A 20,644-nucleotide genomic window follows, 5' to 3' on the forward strand; every position below is an offset into this window, starting at 1 on the left:
GGAGAGTGGGCTGTGAGATGAGCAAGGAGGCATGTCAACATTGATTGTCGTTGCATCTCATGGGAATACGATGCCTCCCTCCATGTCTTCTGCAAGAAACCTGCAAAATGAGAGGAAAAGGTGGAGCCATTGGCTGTAAGGTGAACAGTGATCATGGCTTTGGCCGAAAGCCATCAAGGTTTCGTTCTTTTTCTTTTACAGTGCCTTTTGTGCAATAAAGTCAGTCCAAGTGCTACCGAATCTCTTCGCTAATCTGATGATCTTTGTGTGACACACAGGTCATTCTTTTGTCCCATCACAAGAACACAACCGGTAAGACGATTCACAGAATGAAGAACACGCGGGAAACAAGCCAGAAGCATCTCAAAGCAGTCATCTTGCTGTCCATGTTGTCGCTGTTCTAGTCTTTCGATGGCATAGTGATACTCCATGATGTCTTTTAGCTACCTTGAACAAACGTGGAGAGAGGGAGAGACAGAGAGAGGAACACGTGATTTGGAATCTCGGTGCGGAGAAGAAGGCAGCGTGGCTTCTCTCATCACCTTGCTTGTGCTCCTTTTATCCTCTCTCTCGCACACACCCGACCAACAGAAGGTCGTGAGAGAAGGAACGAGCTCTTTCTTTGTCTCCATGACCATCTCTTGTGCATCTAAATAATTTAGGTTGTGCTGTGGGCAAAAGACACAGAAATTAGAGGTTCAGAGTTCGATACGTGGGAAGCATCCATGCATACATCAGTGTGTCTTTCTTAACAAAACAATCTCAGTAATTCATTAATTATGCTAATCATGCACCTCATGTAGATCATTGATTATTAGCAAAGTTAGCTAGTCTGTGAATCAACAACCACATATGATCACCGATGATGGCATAGCATTCACACATTATGCACAAGAACACCATCATTTGCCCTGTACAAGGGTTTCTTCTAGTGTAACAATCCTTTGCCTTTTTATGAATTTAATGTCTTGTATTCCCTTTGTCTTGATGATGGCAGCTAGCTTTTCTACCTTCGACCGGTGCAGCTCATCGATGTGCCGATAACTTTGACCACACCACAGCACCAGGCATGCGGTCGATGAACTTTCGACTCCTATCTTGATGCTCTGCTTATCTAACATGTACTTTGAGGTGGCCCGGAAGTGGATTAGGCCAGCATGGGACATCCATCCTCTTTTGTTTTGGCAGAGCTGCCAAGTCTTTTACGCTCTGTTTCAGCACCATGGTTCAGATCTTTCTCGTTCGAGTGTCAGTCTCAGACCATCATTCATAGCTTTCTCAATCATCGGATGATTTGTGCTATCTTTCGAACATGGCTGCCTTTTCATTCCTGTTAGGCCAAAAGCACCGATGCGGTCCTTTTTGTCTTCGAATGGAGTCACCGAGCTCTTAGTTTCTCTTATTTCCTGTGCCTTCATCAAGAGTGATCCCACCCGTGACGCTTGGATGCTTCAAGGTTTTTGCTAGATCAAAGTTCTACCATCAAGAGTGATCCCGGTATAGAGTTTGCAGCGGAAAATTATGCAAGATTCACGGCATGATTCCCATGTATCATACAAAACAAAAGTGTTCTTCGAAGCTCTTCCCAATCTGTTTAACACTGATAGGTTAGGAGGTGGCCATGATCCACCTGTGAATTGATCAAGAGCAGCATAAGCAACTGAAGCAGTGGCAATAATCGTATGCGTTGCCATGACAAGAAAAACAAGTGTGATTGAATCATTGGCATTTCTTGACTTTGGAGCTAAACAGGCACTGAGTATGGATTTCATGTAAGACACATCGAAAGGCAAACCCACAGATTGAGGTTTACATAATTACAGAAAATTGTCTGTCGTTTCACCCTCAAATCTATCGATAATATTTCTCACGACGACCATATAAACATGCAAATATCTCACTCGCGGTTTCACACAGAGAACCGCCTAGCCGTGAAGGCCTACTCATTGGATGATTTCCTTGCATCAATGCCCGAATTCCACCAGTAGGGTGTGGCAGGGCTGCTAGCCAGAGCCTTCACTCCCAATGGATTGTCCTTGCTCTGTTCATTCATTGAAGCCAAAAATATGCATAAAATAGGAAACAGAACACTAAAAAATTTCTTCAAGAAAAATTGGTAAGTTACGGAGATGGATCCGCGTAATTAACGAAACCACTATGAAGAAGACATCCATGCAGATAAAATTATAATAACACTTTGAGAATTGAATGAACTTACAAAGACATATCGGTGCATGTTAGAAAAAGTATGAAGAAGATATATCCATGGATGCATAGTTTGTGGGAATTGGACTAAATAACGGACACAAAACAGACCGATGATTTTATCGTGGAAGTAGCCATTTCGGTAAGAAGAAACCTAGATCATATAGCATTCTTCATGTTAGAACTATGTGCTCGGACGCATGTAAAAAAATGTGTTGTGCAACCAGCTAGATGCACCACGTGGTATGCAGCAAAACTAGCATAATATTTACAATGACTTTGGCTATGGATAATACTAAACCAATAGCAACAGTTCCTAGATCCACGATTAAGCTAATTTTCCACACAGGTATGATTTTCTAGTTACAACATACGGCCCCTTATGTTCATAAGTCACCCACGCTTTGAGATCAGAGACTTATGAGGTCAGATCACAACCGACAGGTTGAATTGCTTTGATGATGATCATACATTAGAAAATTAATTGATTGTGAACAATGAATCGAGGAACATGAAGTTACCATTTGACAGGTTCCCGCCTGAACATTGCAAAAGGGGTAGTCCTGGGGACAGCAGCTGTAATGATCTTCGCAGCAGATAGCAGCTTCAGAAGGACAGCATCCCCAGGCATAGCAGTAGCGACCATTCTCATAGACGCAGCAGCAGGTGGTGCCTGACAGGCAGGCGTACTGACTATCACACGAAGTTGGTGGATTCACCGAAGATGGATGACAGGGTCCATGTTTTGGATCCTTCTTTGTGGGGTAAGATGGTAGCATAGCAATACCACACTTTCCAGCAGATGTGTTGACACTACGCTCCATCCTGATATATCCTGCCTCGCCCCAGTCCTCACCCCATGAGTTCCTCACAATCCAATAGTCTTTACCATGATCTGTCCCATAACCCACAATGACAGCACCATGATCCAGATCAGTCCCGCATCTTCCTGTGAACACCCCCTGGTACATGAGCAAAAAATTGTTGGAACAGTCATTATCATATACCAAAAAAAAAGATGGTTGTAAATGTGCACCAATCGGCTAAATGCAAACATTAACAAAGACTACAGCTCTTTGAATTTCATAGAATCGACGAGCCTTAATAGATAACATGAAACTATCAATTATCAGGTATCAGCTACAATCTCTTCTAACATGGGGGCATGCCTCAAGGAAGTTAAAACAAATATCATAATTAGATTTACATTGGATATACATCGGATTCCTATGCATGACGTAGTTTTAAGGCTTTGTCCAAATCTCAAATGAGATTTCTTTTACTGTCACGATCTTCCAAGAAAGCAGTAGATCACATTTCTGATGCTTAATGGTCCTATTAAATAATATAATTCAAACACCAAAATTGTAACTTACAAGAGCACAGCTATGGTTAGAGAAAGAAGCAGCACATACCTCCAACCTAAGAAAGATAGCAACTGGGAGCCTCTCATCTATCTTCCACAAATAGAAAGTAACATAAAATGAATCGGGGTAAAGCAGTGTATCTGCCTCTTAGGTTTGTACAATGTTTTTCCTAATTATGTATCGGTTGCGATAAGTGGCAAATTGCACATACAACTACATTTGTAGCATCTGACAAATATGTACATAGCAATCTGACTCAACCTCTTCCAATAAAAATGTAAGGTAATTTTCATTAGGGGTCAATAGAAGTTCAAATCGATCATTCAGCACTTATCGACAACATTGTTTAGACTATCACCATATAGGTTGTTATTCATCATAATCCGTGACAATCTAAGAACAAGCTAATGGTTAAATCTCACACCAATAACCACTTAAATACCGGGTACTTACCGATCGGTACAGTTGGAATTCCCTGCTACCAGCCTCGATAGCAACACTGACTGGCTGATTAGCAACAGCCTTCAGTAGGGCCTTCTCATCATTAGTTGGGACATCTTCAAATCCATCGATAGAGACAGCCTTAGCATTTTTCTGCAACGAGGGCATAATCAACCAATCACCACCGATAGTAATAAACCTCTCTCTGTGCATCCATCATCCAAGTGACCATGACCAAGGCTGAGGAATATACCCTGACCCAATTGCACTTGTCCTCGTGACCCTTGTAGGGGTAGTCGTCCTCTGTGTCGATGCCACCATTGCTGATGATGAACGCAAAGGCATAGTCCACGATTCCACCGTTGCATCCCAGGTTGTAGGCTGTATCGCAGTCCACGAGCTCCTGTTCCGATAGCCTTATCAGATCTCCAGTAACAATCTTGCTTATGCCTTCGACCGCAGCAATGGTAGCGAATGCCCAGCCGCTTGCTTCGCCAACAATAACAAGTGCATCAATTTCCAGCCACCAGCTCATCATTATGCTCAAAGAATGCACTCCCAAGAAATAGACCTTGTCAATACTAGCATTTACTGATTGCAGCCAATCGAAGCAGATAAAGATATGTGGATCCTATAGATCAAACGCTTCCATTTATACAATTGAAAACATTGCTAAACTCCAAATGTTATTGACCATACCTCAGTGTCAACGGGACTTGGGAACCATAAGTCAACCACAAATCCAACATGAATAGGATCGTAATTCGACCGCGTGCGACAACCTTTCGAGGAGAGCAAAAGGAGACTAACCGCAGCGACCCTGGTCCTTGACGGCGGCGACGGCCCCCTCCGCCCTCCAATCGACAGAGGCCGGAAGCTCATCGCCGGCGTGGTGCACGTACCGGTGGCTCGCCACTCGATTCCGCCCGGCAGTGGCGGCGGGCCTGGTGGCCAGGTACGCCGCCCGGTACTCCTCGTTGGTGAGGTCGGCGAAGCGGTTGAGCCCGAGGTGGAACCCACGCCCACCAGCTTCGGCGGCAGCGTTGTGGGCGTCCACGAACCGGAGGTTGTCCTTGAAGACCTCGAACCGCTTCTCCTTCTCCCCGACCGCGTCGTACGAGCGCCGGTGCTTCACCATCCATTCCTCGTACAGCCGCCGCACATCCTCCTCGCTCCTTCGCAAGCCTCCTACCCGGCGCCTCGCCTCGTAGCTAACGATGGACGTGTCCAGCGCCGCGGCGGCGGCGGAGGCGGCAAGGCCAAGGAGGAGGAGGACGACGACAGCGACGAAAGGCTTCGAGATGACATCCATGACGCGAGATCTCGGGCACAGACAACGCCGAAGCTTGGGTTTGCAAGCGTGGCTTTTTGGAATATAGAGAGTAAACGGAGGACAGTTGTCTACTTCTTTATGTATTGGACTAATAAGGTGGAAGGAAGGAGGTATTTAATGGATCAATTATGGGAGGAGAGTTGAAGACAGATAAAGAACAACATGATCCAAGAGTTAGAAGAAAGTGGTGGCAAAATAAAAATGAGAGATGCTTCATCTTTTTTTTCTTTTTGTAAATTTCATTTGTTTCATCAATATTTTACATTTGAATTAACATATTAGTTTATCTAGATAAATTTGGATCACAATACTTCAAAAAATGTTCATGTTGATGTGGGACTGAATTGAACAATACAATGCAGGATTTAGCATAATATGATTTGGAAGCAGTCAACTCTAATATGATAACATCAAGTGCCAAAGGATGGTCAGAAATATACTCTGATTTAAGAAAATAAGGAGTATCTCTTTGTCTAGAATTGTTATGGGTTTTATGAGTTAGGGATGCTTCACTCACTCCCACCAAGGGAGGATAATATATTCATTTACTGAATACATAAAAATCATACTCTACTACCTTAAGAATACATGAAAACTATACTCTTATCTTATGTTAATCATCAACATCATTATATTTTATGCATATAAAGATACAAATATGAGTTATTTATAGGGTGATTTAAAAAAAAATCTTGTATGGTATTGTGCTCATATTTTTATTTTTCTAATATAGAGCCCTCCTTGTGGTGAAAAATATCATTTATTAATTACACACATAACAACTAAACTCTTTTTTTCATCATAATCATCACCCTCAAGAGAAAGGAAAGAGGTTGATAAGGGTGAAGGTGGTACGATGATCATGAATACGAGGGGAAAGATAATGAATGGGGGATAGGATGATAGACCATGCGAGTGAGGAGAGAAGGGAAGCTCTTACCATGGTTTGTCTCCTTCCCCTAAACCTCTTTCCCTTTTCCTTGATGATCCGAGAGGAGAATAAGGAGAACTTGACAATTAGGAAGGCAATGGGAGATGAATGATAACTTGTACCATTAGTTACTTAGAATAACAGTTATTCTAATCTCTATTATAACCTTCGTTTTTATCTCAATTACCTCAAAATTTAGCTCTAAAGTAAATTTAAAATATATATATATTTTTTCATAATTAATTTACTTCCAATGGCAAGTAGATATAATAAAACCTTTAATTGATTTTAAGACTCTTATGATCATAAATAAATAAATTATTTTTTTTTCTTTCATATTTTCACATTTTTTAAGGAGATTTATATTAACAATCATTTTTACTATTTATAATCTCATTTTATAATTTTTATATCTCGAAAATAGCCCTATGCTAATTGATGTGAATGCCCTCGTTATTGAATTTCGATCAACTCTTATAACCTCTTTTTACTTTTTATTTTCCTTTTTCTCGAAAGATGAATGTTATCTTTGTCCTTATTGTCGAGCAGTATATTATTTTTCGTTGAGCGATGAATGAGTTACGAGATGAATTATGACATCAAGTGATAAAATGAATTATGACATCAAGTGATAAAATGAATTATGACATCAAGTGATAAAATGAATTATGACATCAAGTGATAAAATGATAAGAGTGTAGCTAGGGTTTCGATTTCGACGGTCATGAGTATAGTTGATCCATAGATGAAAGATATGTGTGAAATAGGGTATGTTAAGTAATTAAAATATTTTACTTAGTAAAATTAATTATATTTTATTATTATTTTAAGTGATTACCAATAGTAAAAGACTGAAGAGAAAAGGGGGCTTTGATGTAGGTTAATGCAGAGTGTATATTTGTATTTAGATTTATAGGTGTAAATATACTATTACTAAGATTTTTTTGAAGGAAAGATATATACAAACATATTTAATTCATAAGACCAAACGTAGGGGTTGATAAAAAAAAAAAAGGAAAAGAAGAAAAAGGACTTGGAACGACCGAGCGAGCGAGCGAGACGATCGGTCGGCGACGATGATGGATCCATCGAGCGGCGGTGGAGGGGGCGAAGGAGGAGGGTCGTCGTTTCTGTCGGCGTGGGTCGCCGCCGCATCCCGGCGGCACCAGCACCTGCTCGACAAGGCCACGCCACACGTGCGCCGGCGCTGGGCCTGGTTGGGCGTCCTGGCCCTCGTCTACACCGTCCGCGTCTGGATCGCTCAGGGCTTCTACATCGTCTCATACGCTCTCGGCATCTACCTCCTCAACCTCTTCATCGCCTTCCTCTCCCCCCAGGTCGACCCCGAGATCCAGGAGGTCGTCGATGGTGGCCCCGGCCCTTCCCTGCCCACCCGCTCATCCGATGAGTTCCGCCCCTTCGTCCGGCGCCTCCCCGAATTCAAGTTCTGGTCAGTGCGGTTCCCCCATTCGATCTCTTTTTCCCCTTGTTTCTAATCACATTTTGAGCTCGCATTTTTATCTCGATTAATAACGCTGGAATTTTTATGTGAAAAATAGAAGGGTATGATTTTGTTGACGTTATTTCTTGCTTTGACCGACTGTATCAATTCAAAAAGAAAAAAAAAAAAGGCTTTTTATCTAACTTTGCTGTGGATGTGAAGATACTTCTGAACCATGTATATGGTGGATAGACTACGCAAGGATTAAAGATAAGGCTCATGGTAGGATGTTTTGGGCAAAACGGGCCAATTCAACCTTAGATGTTGATGTTATCCTTCTTTCCGCAGATCTCATTAAGGACGTGCCCTATGCCACAATTAATCGGTGACAACGGGTAGCTTGTGAAGATATTGTGGATCTTCCCATAGGTCAAAAGTATTGTCCTTCTGATCCCTAGTATCACTTGACTGTGCTAGCAAATGAATATCTTGACAGATGGTGGACTGTCTTAACGAAGACAAAAGAAGATTCTGTGAGAAATTTCTCAACTGTGGAGTTATATATCATCTTAAATTGCACAACACGTTTTTTACCTCGATGCTAGCAACATCAATGAATCTAAACACTCTTTAGTGATCACGATGGTCGCTGATCTACCTAACTCCAATTGTCGTCAAGTACTGGTTAAAAGAATACACTTGTCTTCGTTGTCCTGTTAATGAACAAGGAGTAGTTGATCAGTGATCATTGTTTCTAGGAATTTTGTCTAGTCTCTTCAAGGGAATCATGAGAATGAGATTGAGCAAAAGAGATTATTGAATTTGGGTATTACAGGTTGGACTTACAGGTCTTGAGCATCAAGACATTAGAATCTAACCCAAAGCTAATCTCTTACATGTTTGTTGAGATGTCTTGTGGACGGTCATGACCTATTGTAAGTTCAACATAACAGGTGTGATTTTTCAAGGGAAATATACTTGGTTGTCATCTGATAGATGCTATATAGTGAAAATAGTTGTTTATGAGCTTGCTGATGTCAAGCATATTTGATCTTGTGATTTGTTTCATAACAAATGTCCTAAATCAACCAAAACATTGATTTGATCTTTTCTTTGGCTTGAATGCCAAATGGATATCAAGAACTCTAAAATTGTCCAGATCAGTGCTCCAGCCATAAGTCAAACCTAACCAAGTTAGCTTGGCTTGATCAAGACTAATTATGTCATTTCTTAGTTTAGGGAAGCTAGAAGGATTTGCTGTTGACATGATATGAGCTATAAAAATGTTCCTGTAAGCGAAAGAGTTACACCATAGGCATGTGCATCCTGATAGTTGGCATGACACGGGAAAAATGCATAACATATGTGAATTCTGTAGTTGAAATTTTCTGTGTTTTTGCCTGTGATTGCTTTCTTTATTCTTCTTTCATAGCTTAGACGTATGGTTGTTTATCTAATTTGGAAAGACCATGCACTATATGTCCTGCTGGATTATTTTTTTTCACTCCATTAAAGATTTTGCTCCGACCATCAATATGTTTATCAACCTGCTTCTTCATGCTTAGGAATATGGTTATGAGGGTTATTGGTGTTGGGTTGTTCTGGTTATATTGGAATATAATAAGTTTGTAGCACTACTTGAGCTAAGGTGCAAAGTTCTGGATGCTTTAGGAACCACACAGATTCTATGTTTATACTTCAAATAGATACATGAACATGTGAAATGCAGGTTTTAAGATGACAAAATTGTGACGACTAAGAGAAAATGAAGGCATTGGATCACACGATTCAACTTTTCTCAAATGAAGAAAGGCAGCCATTAGTATCTCATTAGAGAATGAGTACATTTTCCATCTTCTCAAGTTGTATGGGTGGGATTGGCATAGCATAGTACCTACTCCGGATGCTTTGGTGGCACTGTGGCACAACTAGCATATGCATACTACGGGTTGGACTTGTGACTTGCCAACTAGTGTGTCTCTTCTGAAGGTTGGAAGAGTTGCTCATCCAACAGTTTGGTAGTTTGTACGTCTTATCAGGAGCAGGAAAACATGGGTATCCTGCATCTGTAGCTATAATATTTTATTTGCTGTGATGCTCCTGAAATCCCAGTAACCTGCTATCACAGTAAATTTGTTTTGAATTCCTAGCTGTTTATATTTATCTGATATAATATTATTTCTGCAAAATTGGATCACGCTGCTAGACCGCTGTGCATCAGATGGTTTGCCTTATCTTTCATTCTTTTGCTGTTTCTTCATTTCTGTTTTTTCTCTATGAATATTTGTTTGCTGTGTCGAAATTGCAATTTGTTTTGTGGCATTGGTAACAATTTTGAGTTGCAGGTATTCCATTACAAAAGCTTTTTGCATTGCTTTCGTATTGACGTTCTTCAGTGTGTTTGATGTGCCTGTATTTTGGCCTATTCTGCTCTTCTACTGGTTCGTGCTGTTCACAGTTACAATGAAAAGACAGATTCTTCACATGATCAAATACAAATATGTTCCATTCACCTTCGGAAAGCAGGTATCCTAAATCTTCTTTCCAGTTAAAATATAATTTTCCTACTATTCTAGTGTCCTGACCACTGGTCTAACTTGTTGTTTTAGCGTTACACTAAGAAGAAAGAGGTCGTCTCCGACGATGCTAGTCTTCCTAGTAACTGAACCGCATGCATGTGTTGAACTCCAAAGATGAAGAGGTCAAAGTGTTCATGCCAAATCATCTAGATGCTGGTAGCTTTCTATTGTTCAACCGAGTTGGGATAACCTGAGGTCGACAGAGCATTAGGCTCACACGACAGGGAGCGAGGTTCACAGAAACAGCACCCGATGGCCTTTGTGACCTCCTCCACATTGTTTTACCTGTTGAAACACTAGCTGTATTTTACCTTTCGGCTAAGCATTAGGCTGATTTCGGATGACAATTCAGGGTGTGAAGATTAGCAAAACCAACACTTTTTATTCCTTCCATCATGTTGTGATATTTCTAAACGTTGCTGTTTGTTGGATAAGCAATGATGATATTTGCCATGCTGATAACCTACATATTTCTGATGGCACACACTTGAGTTGTGTTTCCTAAAACTCTTGCTTATACTATATGAAAACATCAGCCATTCTATTGTGCTTCATTTTCTGAGTTATATTTCTGTGAATAGAACCGGATAGGGTTCTTATTTTCCAGAAAGAGGAAAAATCATTTACTTAAAAAAAACCATTTTTGTAATCCTGCTAACGAAAGTGTGGGCCACACTCATCCACCCCCTGAGGTTTCAGGGGTGACACAGTCCATGATCTGGAACGTAGTTGCGACCGTGATTGGTGGCGATCGTGAGCAAGATCACGAGGAGCATAGTAGTCAACTGCGCTTGTTGACCTCAAGAGTTTTCTCCCGCCCGCACTATCATCCTGTTAGAGTCTCAACCACATCAACATAGGATTTACTTTTATTTATTTATTTATTTATAATGTTCCAAGGAAAAGGAGGTATTGCCATTGAGTCCACAATGATGCCTCCCTCGTCTCACACTTTTCCCCACACAGCTTTCGTCTTCTTCGTCTTCAAACAAAGGAATGCAGCAGCAGCAGCATTAGCATTGGACCATGGACAATAAACATGAGTTACTACTGTTCGCTTCTTCTTCTTCTTCCTTTCACTGCATGCGGATGCTTAGGAAAACGCATTTAGTATAGTTTTCAGACACTGTTGCGTGACGTTTTCTCCATTGATTGATTGGGAATTTGCCCCCCCTTTTTTATATTTTGACTGATGGGATGACTCCTTGAGCTGAAAAGGGCAAACATATAGCTTCCTTTGAAGCAGATCCTTTTGCTGTTCGGCTGCTTTTTTATGTGTGGGATTTCTGGGTGTTGGCATCGATGAAACCCGTTCGGGCAACGAGAGTGAGAGGAGTGGTTTATGATATCCGTGTACTCTTCCCCATGCACAGCAGCCTGATCTTTATACTCTAGCGATTGGCAGAGTGCAGTGCTACCGCGCTCTAGACGGGATTTTGAAATCACCAACAGGTCCTCCGATGCTCATCTCATCACCGATTGCAATGGTGGTTTCTCAGTAGATCCATCGCCTTTATCACCATCCCTTGGATTATCTATTTTTGTGTTAATTATGCATTCTTTTTTGATGACTGACGAATCATGTCATTTTTTTGCTTTCTAATTTAAAAGAGAATCCCCGAGGTTTCTTTTCTGGAGATGACAACTACTTGTCTTCTTAACCTAGCAAATGGCCTCATTGGCTCCTTGACTCTGAGCCGTGGTGGTCCTTAGTTTAGCACCAAAGCTGATGGAAGAGGAGGGCATCTCGTTCCTTCGAACCAACACCCACTGTATCTCACAAGGTCGAAAGAAGACAGGCTTTTATTTACACTGTTCGAGTATTCCTTGGGAGTGTGTGAGGGTAGACTGCCAAAGATTTCACCTATATAAGAAGACCAAGTCACAGCGAGTTTCAAACTTCTCCACGGAAATAATGCTGTCGTGTGTCCCAAAAGAAGTAGAAAATGTCTGCTCAGCCTGCAGAGTAGACAAGAAAGAGACATCGAAGCAATAGTAAATGGAAGGACGAGAGAAAAGGCTGTCCGAAACCCCTGACCATTTCCTCAATTGAGACCTCTTCCCTTCACGATGCTTGCAGGAAAGGGACAGTAGAGAGGGAGGGAGTAGATAGAGATACATACCACCATACAACAAATCGACACAAAAGCGAGCGATGGAGTCGCGACGAGGCGTTATCCCCGACTCCTATTCCCTCTTCTCCTTCTCGTCTTCCTGCTTGCTTCTGTAGCACCTCTTTAGTTCGGCGAAGAAGAAAGGGAACAAACCATGGCTGTTTTGTCGCTTTTCGACTCGCTCTACTGCCAAGAAGACAGCTTGGAGCTGGAAGAAGAGCGAACGGGACCGGTGCCGCCGGTTTTGGATGAGCTGGCGGCGGTGGCGGAAGAGGAGTGGGCTAACGTACTCTTCTTCTTGGCGGCCAAGGAAGAGGAGACCCGCCCCGAGCTGCCGGTTGACTGTGGCGGGGAAGACACGTACCTGCTGTCGGCAAGGAGGGAGGCAGTGGAGTGGGTGGCCCGCACCGCCGCGCGCCGCGCATTCTCCGTCCTCACGGCGATGCTCGCCGTAAACTACATGGACCGGTGCTTCCTCCCCTCTGCCGCCGCCGGCGGGCTCCGTCTCCAAAAGGACAAGCCGTGGATGGGGCGGCTGGCGGCAGTGGCCTGCCTGTCCTTGGCGGCGAAGGTGGAGGAGACCAGTGTCCCCCTGCTTCTTGACCTGCAGGCGGCTGCGACGCCAGAGCCGGAAGAGAATAAGTACGTGTTCGAGGCCAAGACTATCCGGCGGATGGAGCTCCTGGTCCTCTCCACGCTCAGCTGGCGGATGAATCCCGTCACTCCACTCTCTTTCGTCCACCACCTTCTTCTTCGACTCTATCCCAAATATAAGAACGCCATCTCCACCACGACCGCCGCCCGTATCCGGGAGCTGGTCGGCGGATGCGAAACCATTCTCCTCTCCGTCATAGCTGGTGAGTGCTCATCAAAATGCGCTGCTTTCGCCTCAAAACCTTTTGTCTTTTTGGTTAACCTGACCTCGTCCATGGATTGGTTTACTGAAGACTGGAGATGGGTCCGGTATCCTGCATCCGCGTGGGCCGCTGCGGCGCTGCTCCACGCGGCTGACGGCGGTGGAGGCGCTGCCGCCGCTTCTTCCGACTTCTACGAGACCCACCGCCTCGTTGCCTTCCTCGACGTTCCAAAGGTTGGTTCTGGTTCATTTATTGGCATGTTACTTATGCATTAATTGCTTCGTTGTCGTATATACTCTGCTAACATGTCAAAGTAATCTACAGGAAAAGGTTGAGGAGTGTTATCAGCTCATCATGGAATCGATGGTTCACGACGGTGGCATCACTGGCCACAAGCGAAAGCATTGGACTTCGTCCTTGTCCCACTGCCACACTTGGCCAGGTAGTCCTGATGGCGTGGTCGGTTCCTGCTTCAGTTGCGAGAGCTCGTCGAGCGGTGGCGATTCCTGGACAATCTGCCCATCCTCGGTGTCATCTTCGCCGGAGATTCGTCCTTCCAAGATGCCAAATAGCACTGCCAACAAAACCATTGGAGACGAAGGAATCGTGGAGGAGGGTGTCCTCTTCACTTTTGTTCCGATGTGACAAGCATGAACTGGTTACTGTGTTGGAAGACGGAGCTATTCTAAACGACTCCGGTGGCCGTGGGGCAGAAGAACGCTAGAGAGGAGGAAACATAGATCGGATGCCTTTGTTCATTCATCTGTTGTCTCTATCCTTTGGGTTAAGAAACTGCTACATTCTCCCAGCCGTTCATCGTAGTTGTTCTCCTATCACTCGTCGTCGATGCATGTTTACTCCTCATCCCCTGAAACCTATTTATATTTTGAGAAGTTAATCTCTCTCTCTCTCTCTCTCTCTCTCTCTGATATTAGGCAGTGTAGCAAACATTGATCGAGCTCTCAAGTTCTCGGCATTCTTCCTTGAAAGCTTATTGTAGAGGAAGAGACATGCAAACACATTGATGACCTGTCTGTTTGCACCGGGCTATGAGTTTCTATTCTCTTTTGCATTCACCATTCTTGCTGATGCTCTTTTCTTTTCCTTTGCCTTTCTTCCACAGACTTAAAGTCCATTTTCTATATCATCTGAGTTAGAGAGAGAGAGAGAGAAAGATATGTCCTGCTTGCATGGAACAGGGATTTGATACGGTAGGTGAGTGGCTACAGTGGTTGTTAATATGAGTTGGAAGTATCTGGTTGGACTTCGATGGCCTTTTGACCTCAAGAAGGGAGCTGACAACCAAGAAGCCCCCACACAATCGACAACATGCATGCCAGCTTCCATGGAATTCTCGAGTTCGCCCCATAGTTTAGACTAACCCTACGGGAACAGCTTGCGCATCTTTGAAGTCTCACTGGACGACACCCACAAACCCTCTCCCCATGTGAAGCTTTCCTCTGACTTTCCACCCCTCTCCCCCCTTCCGGTACGAGATCATGTGTTTGTCATTACCCGTTCCAAGGCATACAAACCCACCACCCTCTCTTATGTGCTTCCCTTTGATTAGGAAAAGACAGCTTAAACAAAAAGAGCCTCTTTTGCTCCACTGCAAGTCTTTCAAACAGCTATCGAAAGGACCAACAACTATGTCGTGTCCTTGGGTACTCCTCCTGTCTCTCACTTTTTCTCTCTACCTCTCTGCCCTTCTTCTCTTTCCATCTCTCCGTTCAAACACAACCTACTGCAGCATAGGAAGAGCAGAATCCTGAAGAAAGCAGGTTGGATTGCAGAGGGCAATACTAGGAGTAGTTATTCTGGTGTCATGAGATCGCATGCATTTTTCCATCACCCACAGTCTCCGTTGTGGCTTCGTTGCCCTTTTGCTATGACCAAGCAAAATAGATTGACATTAGAGAGTTAAAAGCACAGTCGCAGTTCGGATCATGTGTTTCATTGCATGTTTTGACGGCTTGGAGAACAAAAGTATTTATTATGCTTCGAACAGAGAATGAGAGAGGGGAAAACTGAGACGATCCAAGTGTCTCTCGAGACGTAATCGAGTCACAGAAACCCCGAAAGAATCCAACTTTCCACCAGTGTGAGATTCCAATCATGACTTTGAAATAAAGAAGAGGTTGGAAATGAGATCTTCTTGTGTGGTGGGTAGACTGATTTCTTGAACTGCTGACCCATGAAATTGACATACCGAGAGAGCCATGACTCCTTGTGTCCCTTCTACGTGGGGAGGCAGATAGGACTTGTCCGCTTTTCTTCATCATTAGTTTTCTGCTGCGTTTGCTCGTTGTATGGTGGAGTCCGGTTGGACACAGCTCGAGAACGCAAGTGGCTTGGCTTCTGTCGATCAATCACCTCGTACTAATCTCCTCATGAATTCAAAGACTCATGATCGATCATGAACCTGCCCCTCTCCGCCAAAACGGGCGGTAGGGTTCCAGCTGTGGTTTTTTCTTCTTTGTCCACGAGAGTGTAGTGTATATGCACAGCTCAATGATTGTGGAAGAATATGATGGCAAGTTCATCTCTTTTCTTTTTTGACCTGCTCCTGCACACTGCTTTCCCTCCTTTGACAACAGCGACAGTCGATTTGTTTTCTGATTACAGATCATAATCCAGATAGAAGAAAACTATGTATGAAGATTTCCTACTCTCTCTCTCTCTGTATGTGTGTGATCTGAAGGGGGGGACCTGCTGCAAGAGTGCCACGGTTGTGTGTATATTGTGCGGACATGTTGGGACTCCCGGCAAAGCCTTTAATGTGATAAATGCTGTTGCCATAAATGAAACAGAAATCTACAGTGCGTGCTCGGAACGAGCATGGAAGATTATGGTAGGAGGCTTTGTCCATCATCATTCATCATTCTGGAGCATTTATGGAGGAACAGTTGTGGTTGTGGGTTTGGTGAATTCAATGAGGTGTAGAGGTGCAGAGGAACGTTGCATTTGATTCAGAGAGCTGTTGATTGATTCAGCAGCTAGATCTTAACAACACCACTCTCTCTCTCTCTCTCTCTCTCTCTCTCATGGTGACCGGAGATGATGAGGGAGGGTGAATCAGCTCCTGCGTACATTGCTGCCATTTTACTTCCTACATGGGCTGTCTGGAGATTCCTCTCTGCTGGTGGTGGTGCCAATGCTGTGCATGGCGCACGTAGATTAGGTTTGACTATTAAAATAGATCTCATGTTGTGCATCATACTAAAGAAATGTATGCACTATTTTAGGATCTAAATCTACGTGTATAGTTGACATCAATCCTTGGAAGGCTGATGATTGAAATATCTCTAATTTAATCACACATCAAATATGGCAGTAGAGTATTTGGCTCATATAAAATAAATAGATGAGTGTACTATCATTAACTTAGATCTAAACATTTTAAACCATACGATTATAGACCCATCAGATAAATAAATATGTTACTAAGTCCAACCACATCAACTAATATGTAAGTCGGTAATATAAATGCTTGTTGCACACTTATCTATCTATGTCCATATTTGAAATCCTATAAATCCAAGGATACGAGTTAAGTCACAAGAGTATCCAAATATATCGAAAAATGTTATGTATATATTCTATGAATTTAAGAAAATATATTTTTTATGCACAATTACATTCATTTGCATTCTCACATTCAGATTTATTCGAGAGGTTCTCTTTGCCAGATTTATTCATTTGTATATATATATATATATATATATATATATATATATATCAAGAGACCTTTGTAAGCAGGCTGGGCCTCCAAATTGGGCTTTTATGGACCTTCTTACGGACGCCCAAGAGATAGCCCAATTTGAACGCGGCCCCAATTTACTAAAGCCGCCGCCATCGCCATCGCCATCGCCGTCGCCAGTACCACATCCCCCCTCCTCGATCGGTCATCTTTGAAACCCTCCCTCTTCGTCGATGACCGCATGAGATGGGCGGCGGTAGTAGCCAACAAAGCCCCATCTCTTCTCCGGAGGATGGGGGCTTCTCCCCTCTCCTCCTTCTACGCCGCCGCCGAGGTCGACTCCATCTTCGCCCCGCACGACGCCTGGGAGCTCGTCATCTCCGAGAGGGTCCTCACCATCCTCCACACCGTCCCCTCCTTCGAGCCCCACCTCGACTTCCTCTCCCCGATCCTCACCCACCACGTCGTCGAGGAGGTCCTCGCCGACGCCCCCACCGCCCCGTTCGCATTTCGCTTCTTCTCCTGGGTCTCCAGGCAGCGCCACCTCCGCAGCTGGGTCTCCCACAACCGCATCATCTCCATCCTCCGCTCCCCAGGCGGCTTCGACTCCGCCTGGCGTGCCCTCGCCGACCTCGGCCGCCAGGGCGTGCCCGTCGCCCCGGCCGCCTTTGCCGCCCTCATCTCCGCCTACTCAGCCTCCGGGATGGCCGAGAAGGCCGTGGAGGCCTTCGGCCGGATGTCGGAGTTCGGCAGCCGCCCCAACACCTTCGCCTACAACACCTTGCTGCGGATCTTCGTCGATAAAGATGTGATATTGCTCGCCCTGGCGATATATAACCATATGATCAAGTCGGATTGCCGTCCCAATCGGTCCACCTTCATCATCTTGATGGGCGGATTGTGCAATGCGGGGAAGACGGAGGACGCGCTGGCGCTGTTCGACGAAATGCTCCAGCAAGACATATCCCCGAGCACAATGGTTTACACCGTGTTCCTCTCGTCGCTCTGCAAGGCCGACAGGCTTGACGACGCGAGCAGGCTGTTGGATTCCATGAAGCAGGACAATTACAAGCCGGACTCCATCACCTACCACGCGTTGTTGAGTGGGTTCTGCAAGTCGGGGAGGATCGACGAAGCTTTCGAGCTTCTGAGGGCGTTCGAGGACGACGGGTTTGTGCTAGGCCTAAGCGGATATAGCTGTTTGATCGATGGGTTATTCAAGGCCGGGAGATTCGAGGAGGCGTGCCGGCATTACAAGGAAATGCTGGAGAAGAATGTGGCTCCGGACTGCAAGCTTTACACAATAATGATCAGGGGCTACACCGAAGTTGGCCAGGTGGAGGAAGCCTTCTCCTTCTTGTCCGAGATGGGCGGCCGAGGTCTGGTTCCTGATACATTCTGCTACAACAGCCTGATCAAGGGCCTCTGCGACGTTGGGCACTTGGACAGGGCTCGCTCGCTGGTCTTGGAGATCTCACAGCACGATCGATTCCCCAACTCGGCCACCTACACCATCATGATCTGTGGACTGTGCAAGGAGGGGCTCGTCGATGAGGCACGCAACATATTCGACGAAATGGAGAAGCTGGGGTGCGTCCCGACCGTGATGACGTTTAATGCTCTCATCGACGGGCTCTGCAAGGCCGGGAAGCTGGAAGAGGCCCACATTCTCTTCTACAAGATGGAAATGGGGAAGAACCCCTCCCTGTTCCTCCGGCTCTCGCAGGGCGCTGACAAGATCCACGATAGCAACAGCCTCCGTCAGTTGGTGGAGGAGTTGTGCGGCTCCGGCCATGTGCTCAAAGCATACAGGCTCCTCCGTGGCATCATCGACAGCGGCGTCGTGCCTGATATCGTCACGTACAACACCCTGATCAATGGTTTGTGCAAGGCCGGGAATACCGATGGCGCAATGTCTCTCTTCAAGGAGCTTCACCTCAAGGGGCACTCTCCCGATGCAGTCACGTACGGCACGCTCATGGACGGCCTCCTCAAGGTGCACCAAGAGGACGAAGCCTTGACGGTGCTCCAGCACATGTTGCGGAGTGGGCGCAGCCCTGGCGTGTCGATAAACGGCATGCTGATGCGGGCATTGTGCAGGAAGAAGAAGGTCTCCCGGGCGGTGACGCTCTGGTTGAACCATCTCTGGCAGGCGCGCAGAGCTCCCGAAGACGCCGAAGCCATCACGACAGCACGGAAGCAGTTCATGGAAGGGAACCTGGAAGAAGTCATCAGAGGCTTGGTAGCGATGGACCGGAAGCGTGGCGTGGCCAGTCCCTTTCCTTACACGATATGGCTGATCGGCTACTGCCGGATGCACAAGGTGGACGAAGCTCTCACGATCTTCACCACCCTGACGGAGTCGGACGTCGATGCTACGCCGCCCAGCTGCGTGCACCTCATCAACTACCTGTGCCGGAACCGGAAGCTGGAGGCGGCGGTCGACGTGATGCTGTACGCACTGGAGAAAGGCTTCTTCTTCATGCAACCGGTGGGCAATCGTTTGATAAAGAGACTCTGCGCACACAGCAAGAAGGACGCAGCCCAAGAACTGGTTCGAAGGATGCAGCTCGCCGGATACGACATGGATGTTTACCTCCGGACAACCACCAAGGTGTTTCTGTACGGTGATTAGATAGATCGGCACCGGCATCGGACTATCATCCTCCCCTTTTCGTTTAGAGTCGTAGAAGATTGATTTGGTTGATGACCCATTTTTGGATGAACATGATTTGTCATCGATGCGGGTGGGTGGGTGGGTTTCTTTAACCCTTTGTAACATAACATCAATAAGCAAAAAGAAAATGATCGGCAATTTAGTGTGTGATTGCAAATATTTCTTGCTCATAGCATCACGAGATTGGATTTTCTCGCTCCGTAGTACATATCATTCAGCTGGAAATAATACAAATAGAAAGGTCAAGATCTCATATTCAATTCATTCGTCGATCGCAAAGCAAAGAGCCATCGCATCATATTATTGCATCGGGTCGGGACATATGTACACGATGTGTTGGCCTCCTCGGGAACTATAATTCTCTTTGGTCGGCTTTGCCCCGGGCATCGTTCCCTTCGGTGGGGTTCTCGTGAACCACCTGCACCGGCCTCTGCTCTTGCTGTCCTTGCCCGGCCGACGTCCGGTAATCCGTCGTCTCCACCACTTTCGTCTCCTTCACCCCTCCTCCTCCTCCTCCTCCTCCTCCTCCGGCGGGCGGAGTCTGTGTGGCGCCGGCGCTGGTCTTTTCCTTCACCGGTGCGTACGCAACAACAAGATCAGGCTGAGGAAAGCAGATCCAAGAAGGTACGTACAGCCACCACCCTTTCACATGCATACCTGTGTCGTCGACATCGACCGAAGTGAGAGACTTCCCACGGAGATTTCGATCCACGAACGGGAAGAAGAGCTACCTACGGTTGGGAGGAACCATGGGTACGGTTTGGTAATAATAGGAGAAGGCCTGACACGTTACGAGGCGAGCTGTCGTGTTGGGCTGCGAACGCGATGGCAAAGAGACCGGCCTTGTGAACACGTGTATGGAGGCAGTGTTTCACTATGGGGAAACAGGGAGGCCATCATCATCTTTCGAGACATGACGTACTAATCACACGGCAAAGCATAGTGCCTAAACCCCGCAGCAGTTAGAATCTTGGGTCGATTTGGTGGAGTCGGAACCCC

The 20,644-nt window shown here is 45.3% G+C and overlaps 4 protein-coding genes across 4 annotated transcripts; 3 read left to right on the forward strand and 1 right to left on the reverse strand.

The window, feature by feature from the left end:
* Nucleotides 1–1,711: 1,711 nt before the first annotated feature.
* LOC103981428 (oryzain alpha chain) lies at nt 1,712–5,432 on the reverse strand. The gene is made up of 5 exons (XM_009398162.3): nt 4,824–5,432; nt 4,267–4,502; nt 4,026–4,166; nt 2,727–3,167; nt 1,712–2,041 (listed from the first exon to the last, which is right to left on the reverse strand). Exons 1-5 carry the CDS (start codon nt 5,323–5,325, stop codon nt 1,940–1,942), a joined length of 1,422 nt encoding a protein of 473 aa, XP_009396437.2. The 5' UTR covers nt 5,326–5,432; the 3' UTR covers nt 1,712–1,939.
* Nucleotides 5,433–7,273: 1,841 nt separating this feature from the next.
* Nucleotides 7,274–10,765, forward strand: LOC103981413 (protein RER1A). The gene is made up of 3 exons (XM_009398144.3): nt 7,274–7,727; nt 10,064–10,244; nt 10,328–10,765. Exons 1-3 carry the CDS (start codon nt 7,354–7,356, stop codon nt 10,382–10,384), a joined length of 612 nt encoding a protein of 203 aa, XP_009396419.2. The 5' UTR covers nt 7,274–7,353; the 3' UTR covers nt 10,385–10,765.
* Nucleotides 10,766–12,218: 1,453 nt separating this feature from the next.
* On the forward strand, nt 12,219–14,309 carry LOC103981402 (cyclin-D3-2). Its single transcript, XM_009398133.3, has 3 exons — nt 12,219–13,268; nt 13,359–13,501; nt 13,593–14,309. The coding sequence occupies exons 1-3, from the start codon at nt 12,566–12,568 to the stop codon at nt 13,911–13,913; spliced, it is 1,167 nt and encodes a 388-aa protein (XP_009396408.2). The 5' UTR covers nt 12,219–12,565; the 3' UTR covers nt 13,914–14,309.
* A 2,840-nt stretch (nt 14,310–17,149) lies between these two features.
* On the forward strand, nt 17,150–19,715 carry LOC135617421 (pentatricopeptide repeat-containing protein At1g79540-like). Its single transcript, XM_065117594.1, has one exon. It carries the CDS (start codon nt 17,210–17,212, stop codon nt 19,601–19,603), a length of 2,394 nt encoding a protein of 797 aa, XP_064973666.1. The 5' UTR covers nt 17,150–17,209; the 3' UTR covers nt 19,604–19,715.
* Nucleotides 19,716–20,644: the final 929 nt, after the last annotated feature.

This window comes from Musa acuminata, chromosome BXJ2-7 (genome assembly GCF_036884655.1).
Source record: "Musa acuminata AAA Group cultivar baxijiao chromosome BXJ2-7, Cavendish_Baxijiao_AAA, whole genome shotgun sequence".
Taxonomy (NCBI): Eukaryota; Viridiplantae; Streptophyta; class Magnoliopsida; order Zingiberales; family Musaceae; genus Musa; species Musa acuminata.

Excerpts from the sequence above, each read along its gene's own strand:
- LOC103981428 (XM_009398162.3), bottom strand. The coding sequence starts at position 5,325 with ATGGATGTCATCTCGAAGCCTTTCGTCGCTGTCGTCGTCCTCCTCCTC. Across the intron at positions 3,168-4,025 it reads AATTCCAACTGTACCGATCG|GGGGTGTTCACAGGAAGATG; the intron begins GTAAGTACCCGG and ends CTCATGTACCAG. Across the intron at positions 2,042-2,726 it reads AGGCGGGAACCTGTCAAATG|AGCAAGGACAATCCATTGGG; the intron begins GTAACTTCATGT and ends ATGAATGAACAG.
- LOC103981413 (XM_009398144.3), top strand. The coding sequence starts at position 7,354 with ATGATGGATCCATCGAGCGGCGGTGGAGGGGGCGAAGGAGGAGGGTCG. Across the intron at positions 7,728-10,063 it reads CTCCCCGAATTCAAGTTCTG|GTATTCCATTACAAAAGCTT; the intron begins GTCAGTGCGGTT and ends TTTGAGTTGCAG. Across the intron at positions 10,245-10,327 it reads CATTCACCTTCGGAAAGCAG|CGTTACACTAAGAAGAAAGA; the intron begins GTATCCTAAATC and ends TTGTTGTTTTAG.
- LOC103981402 (XM_009398133.3), top strand. The coding sequence starts at position 12,566 with ATGGCTGTTTTGTCGCTTTTCGACTCGCTCTACTGCCAAGAAGACAGC. Across the intron at positions 13,269-13,358 it reads TCTCCTCTCCGTCATAGCTG|ACTGGAGATGGGTCCGGTAT; the intron begins GTGAGTGCTCAT and ends GGTTTACTGAAG. Across the intron at positions 13,502-13,592 it reads CCTTCCTCGACGTTCCAAAG|GAAAAGGTTGAGGAGTGTTA; the intron begins GTTGGTTCTGGT and ends AGTAATCTACAG.
- LOC135617421 (XM_065117594.1), top strand. The coding sequence starts at position 17,210 with ATGAGATGGGCGGCGGTAGTAGCCAACAAAGCCCCATCTCTTCTCCGG.